Genomic DNA, 13,349 nt, shown 5'->3' with positions numbered 1-13,349 from the left:
TTCCAATTCTCTCCCCCATCCCGCCAGGGGGGAGGGGGAAGAGTGAGCGAGTGGCTGTGTGGTGCTCAGTTGCCGGCTGAGGTTAAACCACGACAACCAGATAGTCCATTTGCTGGAACAGTTATTAAACTACAGAACTTCCCTAGCACACATGCAAATGAAAGCCTGGGGCTTTACATCAATGGCCACTGTATGGGACACGAAGCGCTGTGCTGCACCCTGGCCTTTGTGCATTTCACACCACAGCTAACGTTTGTTACCCAAGATCGCTTCTGCTTAACTTGTCTCAGATTTGATCTGAAGGACATATTTGGAATTATCACAATGTCTACTGCCTCTTGCCCAACTAGACACAGTTCTCAGGTTTTTTGAATAGTATCAAATGCTACAAGATAAAGAGATGAGAGACGAGATTTAAGTATTTTAAGGTACTTTTATTTAATAAATAACTTCAGTAATAGCACTGTAAAAAGTGAACATCTGTTAAAATAAAAAGGCACTTAAAACAAGAATATGACTATGATGCAGATTGAATGGTCAAAGGCAAATATACATGGCACATGTCAAGAATGATGTGTGACTCATGTCACATGACAAACTACGCAATCTTAGCTACAGGGTGAAGGCAAATTTACAGCTAAGACTGCCCGAAAAAAAGGAAAAAAAAAAGCTTGTGTTGATACAAAAATATTACAGAAAGAATCGCAACCAAATACGTTAAAAAGATTAGAAGGGTGACAAAGCACCAGGCTTTAAACCAAGGAAACATTACAGAATAAAGACACGGTATGACGTAAGGCCCTTATGTGTTTTGAGGAAGTCTTGGTAAGGTACTTCATGATACTGCCACCCAGGGCTTGAATTCACAAAGAAAAACTAAGCAAGTTACCAGTCAGCAACTTTTTCAGTAATGGCACGTGTTTTAAAGCTATTTTTTCCTTCTTAACATTCTTCTCAAACCCTTTCATTTTAACCACAACCTGGCAATAAGCAACTTAAAAATTACAAGTAAGTATGCACGCACTTTTCAGTCTTTTACACTGCTCGCTTCCAACTTACTCAACTTACCATATACTTAATCACATATCTAGCAAGTAGAAGACCAATTAACCACCAGCTCCATGCTACATGAGTTTAATTATATCTGCAAACTCAAGCCCTGATTTCCCTGTAAAGCTAAAAAGTTTAATACTAAATGGCTAGGCAGAGCCCTCATGCTGATCGCTTCAACCATGTCCCTCCCGGTCACGCCACAGCAGTATCGCACCCTGCAGAAGACCTGGATTCACAGCACGGGCGTGGAGAAGGTCAAAAAAGGCACCATGTGACCTTAGCTGATGAGGCTACACAGTCTCAAGTTTTTTTGTCAGACCCCTGGCACTGATTACTTTTATTTGCAAAAAAAAAAAAAAAATTACATATGGTACATTTTCAAAACCTGCACAGGAAAACAAACCTATATGTAATGAATTAGTAAAATCACTGCAGTTTGCCCTAAAACTATCTTACTGTGACTACAAAAATTGCTATGCTGCATACAGTGTTGTGGAGTTATACAAGCAGTGTTCATTTTCCCTCATATTTAGGATTGACCACAGTTGTCACTGCACTCTTGTAAATAGGATTTTCACCCTAGAAAAAGAAAAATATTTGTATTAACATTTAAAGAGATGAAAAGAGCACTGTGTTTGCAAGAAGTGTAAAAATTAGCCTAAGAAATTAGCTTAAGAAATTACCCATTAATGTTTTGTTTGTACACACAAACAGCTTAAGTCAAACTAGTTTTCTCTCTAGCAACTTGAACAAAAGCATGCTCAGCTAATAAAGCAAAGGGTTAGGGCACGGTCCTGTTCAGTTTACACCACAGATTTCCTTCAAAGCTGCTGAACCTCGTACGGTCACCTCGAGGCCGAGCCATCAACTCGGGGGTCTGCAGCCCATGATGTTTTGTAAAGAAGAACAGAATTGTAAACAACATTGTTTGAAACCGTGACTGACCACAGACCACATCCTGCTATAATAAACATTTAAATAGCTTATCTTGTATTATAATTTAATTCTAGAAACAACGTGGAAAGGCTTGTACTATTTTGATAACACACATTCAGCATACACATATTGAACATTTAGTACTCGTCATTCTCATTTTATTCCTACAGGTCCCTCAACCCCCATAGGCACAAAATGCACGGTTAAAACTAAGAAACTTCTGTACTTGTGCAAATGCTGTAATAAAAACATTATTACTACTGATATGAGAAATGCCTACAAGAACAACCGCTTACATCTCTCTTGCCGAGATTTGAAAACCTCCAAATTAAGCTTATTTTAAGCTTCCTTTGTTCCCAGGTTTCCTCTTATCTCAGTAAATCTTACTCCATTTATAGCGTCCTTGCACACCTAAGATGAACAGCTTGAACTCAATATTAATAGATAAATCTTAGCAGAAGTAAGGGCTACCGCTGGGACTCTACTGACACAGCCCGGATCTGCAGTACTCTGCTCTTATCGCAACTGAACTTCAACCTAAGCAAATGTCATTTACCAGTATGAAGCTCTTCCGTGCGTACACAAATAATTCCCGAGGAAATTCAGTACAGTGCAGATGTTAGCCTGAGTGCAGTTCTGGCCAGAATCGTATCTGGCCTTCATCAGCAGTAAGGGAATCTCCCTCCCTTTGAAGTTCCCCCAGTCGGAGATGGCCTATATAACCATACTAATTCGATTCTACTCTATTAAATTACACAGCACTTAAAATATTTCAGGTTAAAACAATTTTTCCTACAGTCAATTAAAGGAAATCCTCCCCCTAGACACACAAACGCCAGGTGTGTCTGTTTTTCAGGGTCATAAACCTGGAAAAATCAACTGGGAATACCACAGGATGTGCCAAAAGGTGACAAGGCAAGCAAGAAACCAACTTGGTGTGAAATTTTCATATTACGATTCCTGGAAAGTTTGTTGCCTTCTATTTGCAAGACATGGTATGGGGCAAGTAACTGGTCTACCCCAACCGCAGCAGCTGCTGCTAAGGAAGGCCATTTAGCTGGTGTACTGCCTATTGCCTTTCCGTCACGGTTCCTTGCACAGAAAAAGGGTGTTTCTCCTTAAAGCTGGCCTCTCTACACGCAAAGAGCAACGAGGCACATCCAATCCCACCTAGACCTGAGAGACTCCAGCCTGGTCTCTCAAGTCCAGCCCAGAACCCAGATTGCTGGACAACGGAAGTCAAGGTTTTCTGTTCACTCTTATCAAGATCTGAGTCAGTGTCATCTGGCTTGAGGTGAACGAGGAACTAGGTGTCCAGCGCTGGCTATACTTTACAAACACACAGTAAGAGCAAATGACCCTTCTATCAGTTCCCAGGCCAGCTCTGTCTTGATTAAATCAAGTATATCAGCTACTGGTTTGGAAAGGAATGGGGAGGGTTGCCTTTTTTTTTTTTTTTTAAATCTGGCAAAAAAAGTTTTGGGGTCAGTTCTCCGCCCGACAAATCAATCAATGCAACATTACCCCCCCCCCCCAATATTTTTAATAAAAAGCTTTGCAACGGTAAGATGTAAATGGAACTGGAAAAACATCCAGGGATAAGGGATTTAATCTGTAACTGAAGCATCTCATTATGCCTCAAAGTTCTTGGCAACGTACATTGTTTCTTTCCTAGACAAGCTGTAATGGAGAATTCTTAAAAATATAAATCAGTAAAGTTTATAATGCAGAGAAAGTCTGTAAGCTTAATAGGCTGTATCATATGCAGACTAGAAGATACTGCACCGCTTTTCAAGGGCAAGGCATTATGTAATACTTGTTACACTGTGTTTGTAACCTTCAACATTTTGCAAAACAGGCTACTCCCAGCATGTAAAGAAAGGTATGTGTTTGCATTTTCTCATTTGTAAGAGAGAGAGAACCTCTTTCAGATAGTGTAGGAATCAGTCTAAAGGTTAGGACTAAAACTTGGAAATTTGCAGGGTGCTGCTCATGCAACTATCTGAATTTGGAATCAGGTTTAAAATGCAATTTGCATAGTAAGATTGTAAATTTTTTACTATAATGCTTTTTCAAGAGAAATCAGAATTTGAAATTTACATGCTCTTTATTTAGCATAAGCCCTATTCACAAAAAAGTTGGAACGCTGTACTGTCTTCCCTTCTACTTGCATTTTAAGATCCCAGGAACTCTCAGAAGCACACAGTGGGATTTAGGTCACTGAATAAGGCACTTCACTAGGTGTCTCCCCACGTCAGTCGAGTGTCTCAGTTCCCAGTACAAATAATGGAGATTTAGTCAATACACAGAGAACTATTCAGCTTAACCCAACCTTACATTTGATCAGCTAAACAGCTCTTGAGGCTCTACTGCCTATAACAGCAACATAGGCGCCTGATGGATTTGCAAGTCCTTCCCTGCTATCTTCTGTTAAGACAGGCAGCGACAGCCCTGGCCTTTCCAGCCGTACTTGATCACCGTGTCCCAGCCCTGGCTCGGCGAGGTCTTCTACAGACAGCTTATCATTAAAACTAACATGGAGGTAGTAAATGAATGTCCACTAGTCCAACACGACTCTCACCGCGCTTAGGGCCCCTCACAGCTGGCACGTGGTACAGACTTTCAGAGATTAGCAGCATTCCAGATTTTTAACTGGCCACTACAACATGGTATTCCAAACTTGCCGTCCTGGACAAATACCGCTGTTTTTAAATAAACCCGTTTTCTTTACACCACTGCAGAGAATACACTGATTTAAGCATGCAAAGTTAGGGAAAACACTTTTGCCACATGCCCCTATAAATGAAAACACCATGCACACTTAAACCAAAATAAAAATCAACAAACAATAACTACATACAAGATCAAGTGAAATACATTAAAATAAAGAGGGAGGTATTTAAAAAAAGTACCTTCAGCAGAGAATAAAGAGCTACGTTCTTGCAACAGTACTCGTTTTCAACTAGACTGGGCTGTTCAGAGGATAACAGTTCAGTCTAGTGTTGCATAAAGATGAACCTATTATATAGGATGTTTGATTAACCTTCTTACTCCTTTTTTCTCCATGGACTTACTGTTTCAACACTTAAACTACCTTTATAGTGGGTTTAAGTCCTAAGCCACTGCAAGAAACTGCACTCCAGAATATTTAAATTCATCCACATACATTGTCCAAGAGCTGGTTCTTACTATTTTCAGCTCTCATTAATATCCACCATTACTTCACAACAATATAAAACAAGTCCTCTGTCAACCTGTAAATACGGCCATCTCATCAGAGTATGAAGCAAAGGCCACGGTTAAGGGCAATACAGACGACAGAGGGCGTCATCTATCATGGCTGGAAGACTAGAGGAAAGCAGCTAGCCTGCTATTAAGTAAATACTCTCTTAATGGCACAAATCTAAACCAGACAGGCAGCGAACACAGTAAGGCCCGACAGCGGTGAAAGGACACTAAGTCAGTAGCTATGCTGCAGGCCAAGGACAAACTGAACTCGGTTCAACCTAGCTGGCTTGAGCACCAACTGCAAGGATACTGTGGCGACAAGTCATTCACATCATCACGGACCAGGACTGCTGACGTATTTGGGCACCTGGTCCACAACAAGCTTAGTGGTGCTGCAGTTTACTCACTGCAGTAACCAACCCACATGTGTGTATGACCGCTGTGGAAGAGAGGAAGGGTCACACGAACTGCACACAGTTTATTTTATTGTATACATATACACCTGGAGGAAACCTACTGCAGTGTATTTTTCTTGTAATGGGATTTCAGGTGACTTTCTTGCCTTGGCAATACAAGACACCTCTTTCTTCACCTAAATGAAAAGTTACTTCAACAATCTAAAAACCCCAGAAAATCTTAGTTATGGGGAAAGGACAATTTTCTTCTTTTACTTCCTGTGGGTCACCTATTCTGCCAATACAGATCTCCTCCTTTTCGGTGGCCAATAAAGCTAAACCCACCTCCCTCTCTCCCCAAAGTTCTGATATTTCTATGATTACCAAAAAGGAGTCGTGTTTACAAAATCCATACTCTTTCATACTTTAAACTTCACAGTGAGTGAAACAAAAGGCCAGAAGTCAATCCCTGCATTTACACAGAGGAAAGCTTTCTGCAAGAAGTATGTTTTGAGGAGAAATGGCAGCACTGAAGACATTAGATCCTGAAAGAGTCATGGGGTAGAGAACAAGAGCACAGAATGGAAGTTACACACCGTATGGTTTGTTAGATGCTTGTCCTGCATGCAACAGAAAGTACACAATTAAGTGAATAGCAGAAGAGAAGGTAACAGAGACTTAACCAGATGGATTATGTGAAATGTTAGAAAGGAACAAGAACTCCATTTCCTCCCCAGAATAATCACCTCTGAGAACGAAAATGGAAAGGAGGTGAATGTGGTCGGTGTGGCAAGCAAAATGAACAGTTTAAAATCAATTTTGGACACACTGCAGAGTGAAATGATTGCAAAGAGAAAAGGAAAGTGTATTTCAGCAAGGAAGGGCTCAGAATGCTAGACAAAAGTATTTGAAATCGTTGTCACAGTGAGGACAGGTAAGAGCTTAAATACTCTTAATTCCTGCTTTCTCCCCTCGTTTTTCCTTTACAAAATCTTTTGAGTGCAACACTGAAAAAGGGAGACAGCAGACAGAATAAAATTAGAGATACAGATACTTCCCTTCCACTGGCTCCTGAAAAAAGCCCTTGGATACTTAAAGGGATGTGCTGCCTTCCTGACTTCTTCATTCCCCTCCCTCTGATCTGATCTCTACACTTCTTATCTCTGAATGCTCTTCTGACATCCATTCCCCATCTCATCCTCTCTTTCTCACTCCTTCCCCAGCAGCTGGGGATCCCAGGGAAGGAGGAGAACACCTAAACCATTCAAAAAAGTGCAACCTCAAAGTCTACAGAAGATATCCATCACTTCTGGTTTACTGACTTGCTCTTCTAGATACTGCTGTTTCTGAAGTCAGCATTTCCAAACAGAAATGAGGTGTTCAGGCAGAGTTTAGGAGGGACTAAAACTGGGGGAAAATGCATCTGGAGGGGACAAGAACATTTCCTTCTCTCCTACTAATGTTTTTTTTCCTGTGGAGGCCCCCAAGCTGGCTGGGCTACAAGGGCTGTGATTTTGCCAGTTTCAATAGAAACAGGGATGGAAAAAATAAGATGCATATTTAATTATCAAGTCAGTAGAGTATATGTATTTCATACTTTAAATACAGGCTAGTTCTATACTAGGTTAGCGGGGGGGCGGGGGGGCACGGCGGGTTGGGGAACTATCTGTAAGACTACTCTGAACGTTGCCAGAGTTATTCTAATAAAAACAGTGATATTTATAGGCTGGGATATCTGAGGAATATCTAAACTAGCTTTGCAAACATATCAACTTTAAGCAAACTGACTGCTGATTTGAGGAAACAGAAGACAAACCCTCCCCTGAACGCTGCGTCTCTCCACAATCCGAAGAGCTTCTTCAATTCTAACAGCTGTTCTATTATATATCCACATATTTATCTCCCCCACCCCTCCCAAATCACTTGTAAAATAGTTTAAGCCAGTACTGGTGGTATTAGTAAGTAAGCAATCTTGCTGTCAAAACAAGTTAAAAATTTTCAAGCTGCATTCTTTAAAACCCCAGAATCAAAGCAGCAGTAGATAAACTGAGCAAGACTCAAACTGTGATTAACTGACTGTGACACACAGTGAGTTTGAAGTGACATGCAAAGGAAAAAAAAAAGGCAAGAAAATGAAAGAAGATACAAACTGAGACTTAGAGACCAGCTTTACGTCCATAGTTTGGATTCTTGAAATTGTTAATAGGGCTCTTGTATATTGGATTTTCTTGCTGAAGTAAAAGAAATGGTCAGTGTCGAATAATTCAACAGGAAAAAAAGAAAAGTAACATTCTCAACTATCACCGAAAAAATCATGCTATATGTAGAGAAAAGTGTTAGTAATATTTTTTCCAGCATAGAATTAATTAATTTTCTTAAATAAAACCAAAAGACTTCCTAGGAGATCTTTTAAAAACTATTCTCTCATCAAGCATACGTTGACTTCTACAGAAATGTAGCGAAGGGTTTTTGATTAGCAGATTCCTAAAACTTCCCAGAGGCAGTGACCCTTCAGCCTATGTAAGCCTACAGACCATAGGCTTGGTTTTCTTGCATACGTTTCCGTGGACAATGGGTTGGGAAGATTTCAACAAACCAGTACCAGCCATGATTTTGTGACCAGTTATTGAAATCCCCCAACTAAACCTGTACGAGTATTTACAAGATCTCTTTCATAAGCATAAAATTTTCTTCTTCATTTTATACAAAAGTGACTCTCAGCTTCTAATAAACATTTTAATAATATGTTGTAAGGTGTGGTAGAACTGCAAAGCTGAACTATTCTGTCACCATCACGTTTTCTCTCTGAAATTTTATTTCGACTGAAGTTACTACTCGCTTTTCTAACCAAGAGGTACATCTCAAAGAAGGGTTTTTTTTTTAAAATTTTCTTCTTCATTTTATACAAAAGTGACTCTCAGCTTCTAATAAACATTTTAATAATATGTTGTAAGGTGTGGTAGAACTGCAAAGCTGAACTATTCTGTCACCATCACGTTTTCTCTCTGAAATTTTATTTCGACTGAAGTTACTACTCGCTTTTCTAACCAAGAGGTACATCTCAAAGAAGGGTTTTTTTTTGTTTAGGGGTTTTTTTTTTTTTTTCCTTTTTTCTGCTAGTGGTAACACATAACATGTTTTAAAGTTGGCTTAAAATAAGGATATTTCTGTTCCTCCATAGGCCAAAAGACAGGAATACAATCTGAAACATTTAAGGCACGTGAACAAAAACCTTCTATTCTTCCTCAAGTACTGTAGCTTTTATACAGATAAAAGCCTCTTGACTTACCGTATCCCACTTGGCATTCATCTTCTCCTTTTCAAATTTAGCAAATTCTCTTCTGTCATGAATGATCATTAGTAGTTTCCAAATCAGTAATAATGCAAGTCCAATAAGAACAATTCCAGCAACCACACCAGCTACAATGGGAATGATGTCAGGGCCGCTGGGGCATTCTAGGGAACAAAGCGAGGGAAGCATGATTTTACAAAATGGTAAAGGTAATGCATATCCAGATGCTTTTAAAATTTTATTTTGTACTGAAGCCAGTATTTTGAATATCAGAGATATGCCAGTACTATTTTCCTTTCAAATAATGGAAGTTTTGGAATGTGTACGTCCTGTAACATTCCAGCTTATTTTTATCCTTCTATTGCTAAGATTAAACACAAATTAGAACAATTCATGTTCTGATGATAAAGTCTACACACTGCTAACCCCTTAAGCTGTTCATCAGGAGCATTAGAGCAAAATAACTAACAATTGTACTTTAAACATGCAAGCTCCAAGTCAAAGGTGGTGCTGGAGGGATAAACCAGCTAGAGTACAAATGCAAATTAGCAAAACAATCCCCACATACTCTACCAACAGCATTACAGAAAAAGGGTGTTCCTCGTTTTACCTCAGGTGGCTGCTATTGTTAGTAGCTAATACATGGAGATAAGGAATAACCTTGCTTCTCAGACAGATTTTTTTTTTTTAGGATTTTTCCTCATCTTGGGAATTGATCTCTGCTGAAATAAAGTTTTTTAAAAAAAGGGCACATCTTTGGATAAAAATATCATGCACTTTCAAAATAAGTGAATTATGTGTTTGAAAAGAGTAATACAGATGCAAAATGATTTAAGGTGACTCACAATAATCCTCCAAAATAAAACCCGACTCTTTATTAATATAAAAGTCTCAATAATCACAAACTGAACAAGGGCTTTTGCAGAGCTCAATGCACAGACTGAAGGAGTCAGAAACAAATAAATGCAACTCCTGTGCTGTCAATAGGAACACTGCTTCCCTCCAAGCTGCAGATTCCTAATCTTGGTAGCTGCCTCTGCAGGAATGAGGGAAGTGGGAAGGGACACGGCAGGAATTCCTTGGGAACCAGTAAGGAACAAGTGTCTACTCCACCAAATACAGCTCTACTGAACAGAGCTTGTTCCTTCAGCACTCGTATGGCAGAAAATTAAGGTGCCTCCTGGTGCATAAAGGCTTGATTCAGCTCTTAACTAAGGCAACGGAAGTCTATCCACGAAGAAAAGGTCGGACCCCGAAAGTGTAGGGCATGTGTTGACTTGTCCTAAAAGACGACAGGGCTCAAGGTCCTCCTCTATACTTTGGACTACATTTTCAGAGAATTTAAAAACATTCTGAATTGAAGTGGTATTTATTTCTAAGAACCACTAACCACTGATCTGTATTAAGCGATGATCACCCAAATGATCAATTCTGAAAATTCCTTGAGTAGAATACAGCACTAAACCTTTCAACACAGAAGTAAGGTGTGTATTTTGTATCAGGCTTATAAAAATCAGGAGAAAACACACTGCTAATGTACAAAACCAGAATTTTTGCACTGTTAGATGCAACATCCAGTGATTCAAACTAACAATACTCTTAGTAAAGCAATGGTAAATTACGGATCGAGCTATGAAATTGTTCTCTCTTTTTTGTATCAGAAGATTGAACAAAATCAAGAACGGTTGACTTATGGATTAAACTAAGGAAAAGGCTTTTCAGCTCTATTCTTGAAGATACCTCATTAAGTAAAAACAAAGGCTCCCAGTATGAAATAATTTAAGCAGTTTGCAGCACAGTACACAATTAGGTGGTGATGGTTTTTTTGTGTAAGACTGGTCCCATATTATTAAGAAAAGGAAAAGAAAAAAGCAACAAAACCCCACAGACACCATTGTTTCTAACCTGTAGCACAAGCCTGGTAAAAAAAAAAATTACCAAATTTAGATATCTAGGACTTGCTACAGCATGGGTAAAACAAGCCTGGAAAGTATGTCAAGTGGAAACTTGAAATGCGTTAACAAATGTACATATCTGATTGACTTTTTGTTTTTAAAAAAACAAAACCTGTTTCTGCCAGCCTTAAAGGTTTGACAACCTAGATCTAGTGAGACTTACGTTTTTCTAAAGCCACGCAAGTTCCAGACATCCACAACTCTCACTTGGGTAATAGGTACCTATTTCCGAATGCATCTAACTCACGCAAATCAACTAGAACTACTTTGTAGTACACCGCAACTGCATGAATTAACAACAAAGATGAAGCGAGAGTAGGCAACACCATGTTCATACCTGGGGTCTCTACCACATGGACATTGGCATCACCATTTGAGTTGACAGAATATGTGAAGTAGAACCAGCAGTCATCAACATCCTTCTCTTTGCAATGAGACAATGGATCGGGCTGTCCGGGCTGTGGCAACTTGTCTCGACTTTCTACTCGTGTCATGTTGAAATGCATACATTCCTGAGAACATGTTTCCTTCTTTTCTCCCTTATCAAAAGCTCTACATTGAACGCAGTCCCTGTGGAAGTACAAATCAGAAGCAATGCTTTTTAATATGTTAATGGAAGATTTCTAGCATTTAATCTAAAGAAATGTAAAGGAGAAAATGTCAAAAAATCCCCCGAACAAAACCAACCCTTTTGCCATAAAGGCCAAGAAAAAATAAAGCAAGACACAGCTTTTTACCAGTCAGAACATTTATGTACTTTGTGATTAACAAAAGACCCCTTTAATAAATTCCTCTTTCCCTGGATGACCCACAAGCTTCAAGGACAGAAAAAAAAATTTACCTAAATCTGTAAAAGGAAATAAGGCTAAAACTTTTTCAACACCTCCATCTGGAAAACTAATACTCTCAGAGAAGGCAGTGAATATTTACAGTGAAACAGTATCTGAGAGATAGACAGGTTAAAAAGAATAAACTGAGTGACAAGCTTTACAGTAGGATATCACTCTGAATCACTGAAAAAAGCAGACTGAGCAGGATTTTTACACTAAAAAGACTGTGCTGACCTTAAGGTCAGCTGCACAAAGCCAAGAATCAGCTCAGCCATTAATCATAAACTTATTTCACAGTGCCCGTGCAGAAAATGCTTGGTTTCCAAAAACCTGGATTTCCAAAAGGCGGGGATGCAAATTTCATTGGCCCACACAAATCTAGGTTTAGTTTTCGACTGCCAGGACAGTTTGACTTTGTCAATAGTGTTTCAGAATAAAAGCTTTAAGCAAAAAGCTTAGCTGAAGTTTTAATTATTCTGGAAACTGCACAGTATACGTATACTTTTGTCACATTAATTTCAAAAGGTCAAGATGATGGGACTTTACAGCCTGTCACATTTTAGATCTATGTTCCCTCCAGCTGTGTAGAAGGTTGGCTGTCGATAATCATAAGCGAAACAGGGGAAAGCTGTAGCCTGCCCAAGTCAATCTGAATGGTTAAAACCGATTTAACATAACGTCCACATTTCTGTGCCTAACAAAAAATGGCAGGGAAAGAATTTAAGAAATAATTAGCCTACCTGTAAGCAATCAAAATACTGTATTAATAATGTTTTGTTTGTAATTATTGATTATTACCCAACAACTTTTACTGTCTGAAGGGATGATATGATACGATGTCCCTACATTTCAGGGTAGAACAAAGCACAGTATCAAAAGCCTCATTTTAAAAATTCTGCACATGTAAATATCACAAACTCAAATGCATAGAAGCTTGGACTTGGTGTTCTAGGTACTTACTTGTGCTCTGCACAGACACCGACGCAAGTCTGACACATTTCACATGTGGGGCCTTGGAATTTGGGATCTGTACAATTACAGGTCCCACATTCGCAGGTTCCTCTTCCATTGCAAATCTGCCCGTTAGATGCCATACATGGAAAAGTATCCAAAGAACAATCGCACGCGCTGCCAGTGAAGTTGGGGAAGCACTCGCACACTCTGCATTTGCAGATACCGTTTCCTGTGCATTGAAAAGATATTTCACTGAAATGGAGTCTAACATAAAACGTAAAATTTGTGACAGTAAGAAATAAGTGTTCACCATCTCAGGATAGATACAGGGAAAAGAAAACCCTGGTGTAGAGATAATAAAGACACTAATGAATTAAGAGCTACAAAATAAATTTTAGCTCCTTGAAAAACTTACAGGAGTTTTTCCCCTTTTCCCATTCTCCTACATTTGGATTTCCTTTCATAAACAAAATAACAGGACCAGGGAAAGCTGATCAAGAACAGTATAATGTGATGGCCATATCTCCTGGGTGAAGAGCATTACAGCACTACTTCAGTTCACAATTTTATATGTATCCAGATGCATTGATCTTGACTGTCTTCGTATCTATATATCTCTCTCTCTATATATATTCTATCATATATCTATATATGTAAATATATAAATATATAATGATATATAAATATATATAATATAAAATATATA

General features: G+C 39.0%; 1 protein-coding gene across 1 annotated transcript; it reads right to left on the bottom strand.

Annotated features, from left to right (window-relative positions):
- Window positions 1-418: 418 nt before the first annotated feature.
- On the bottom strand, window positions 419-12,872 carry LOC103901267 (integrin beta-1; the record flags this gene model as incomplete). The annotated part of the gene is made up of 4 exons (XM_009282117.2): window positions 419-1,632; window positions 8,902-9,068; window positions 11,197-11,429; window positions 12,650-12,872. Coding segments are annotated over 4 exons (689 nt in total), but the record flags the coding sequence as incomplete, so codon positions are not given.
- Window positions 12,873-13,349: the final 477 nt, after the last annotated feature.

The sequence above is a fragment of the Aptenodytes forsteri genome, unplaced genomic scaffold, assembly GCF_000699145.1.
Source record: "Aptenodytes forsteri isolate BGI_AS27 unplaced genomic scaffold, ASM69914v1 Scaffold1509, whole genome shotgun sequence".
NCBI classification, from domain to species: Eukaryota; Metazoa; Chordata; class Aves; order Sphenisciformes; family Spheniscidae; genus Aptenodytes; species Aptenodytes forsteri.
This window is presented reverse-complemented; position numbering and strand designations above follow the sequence as displayed.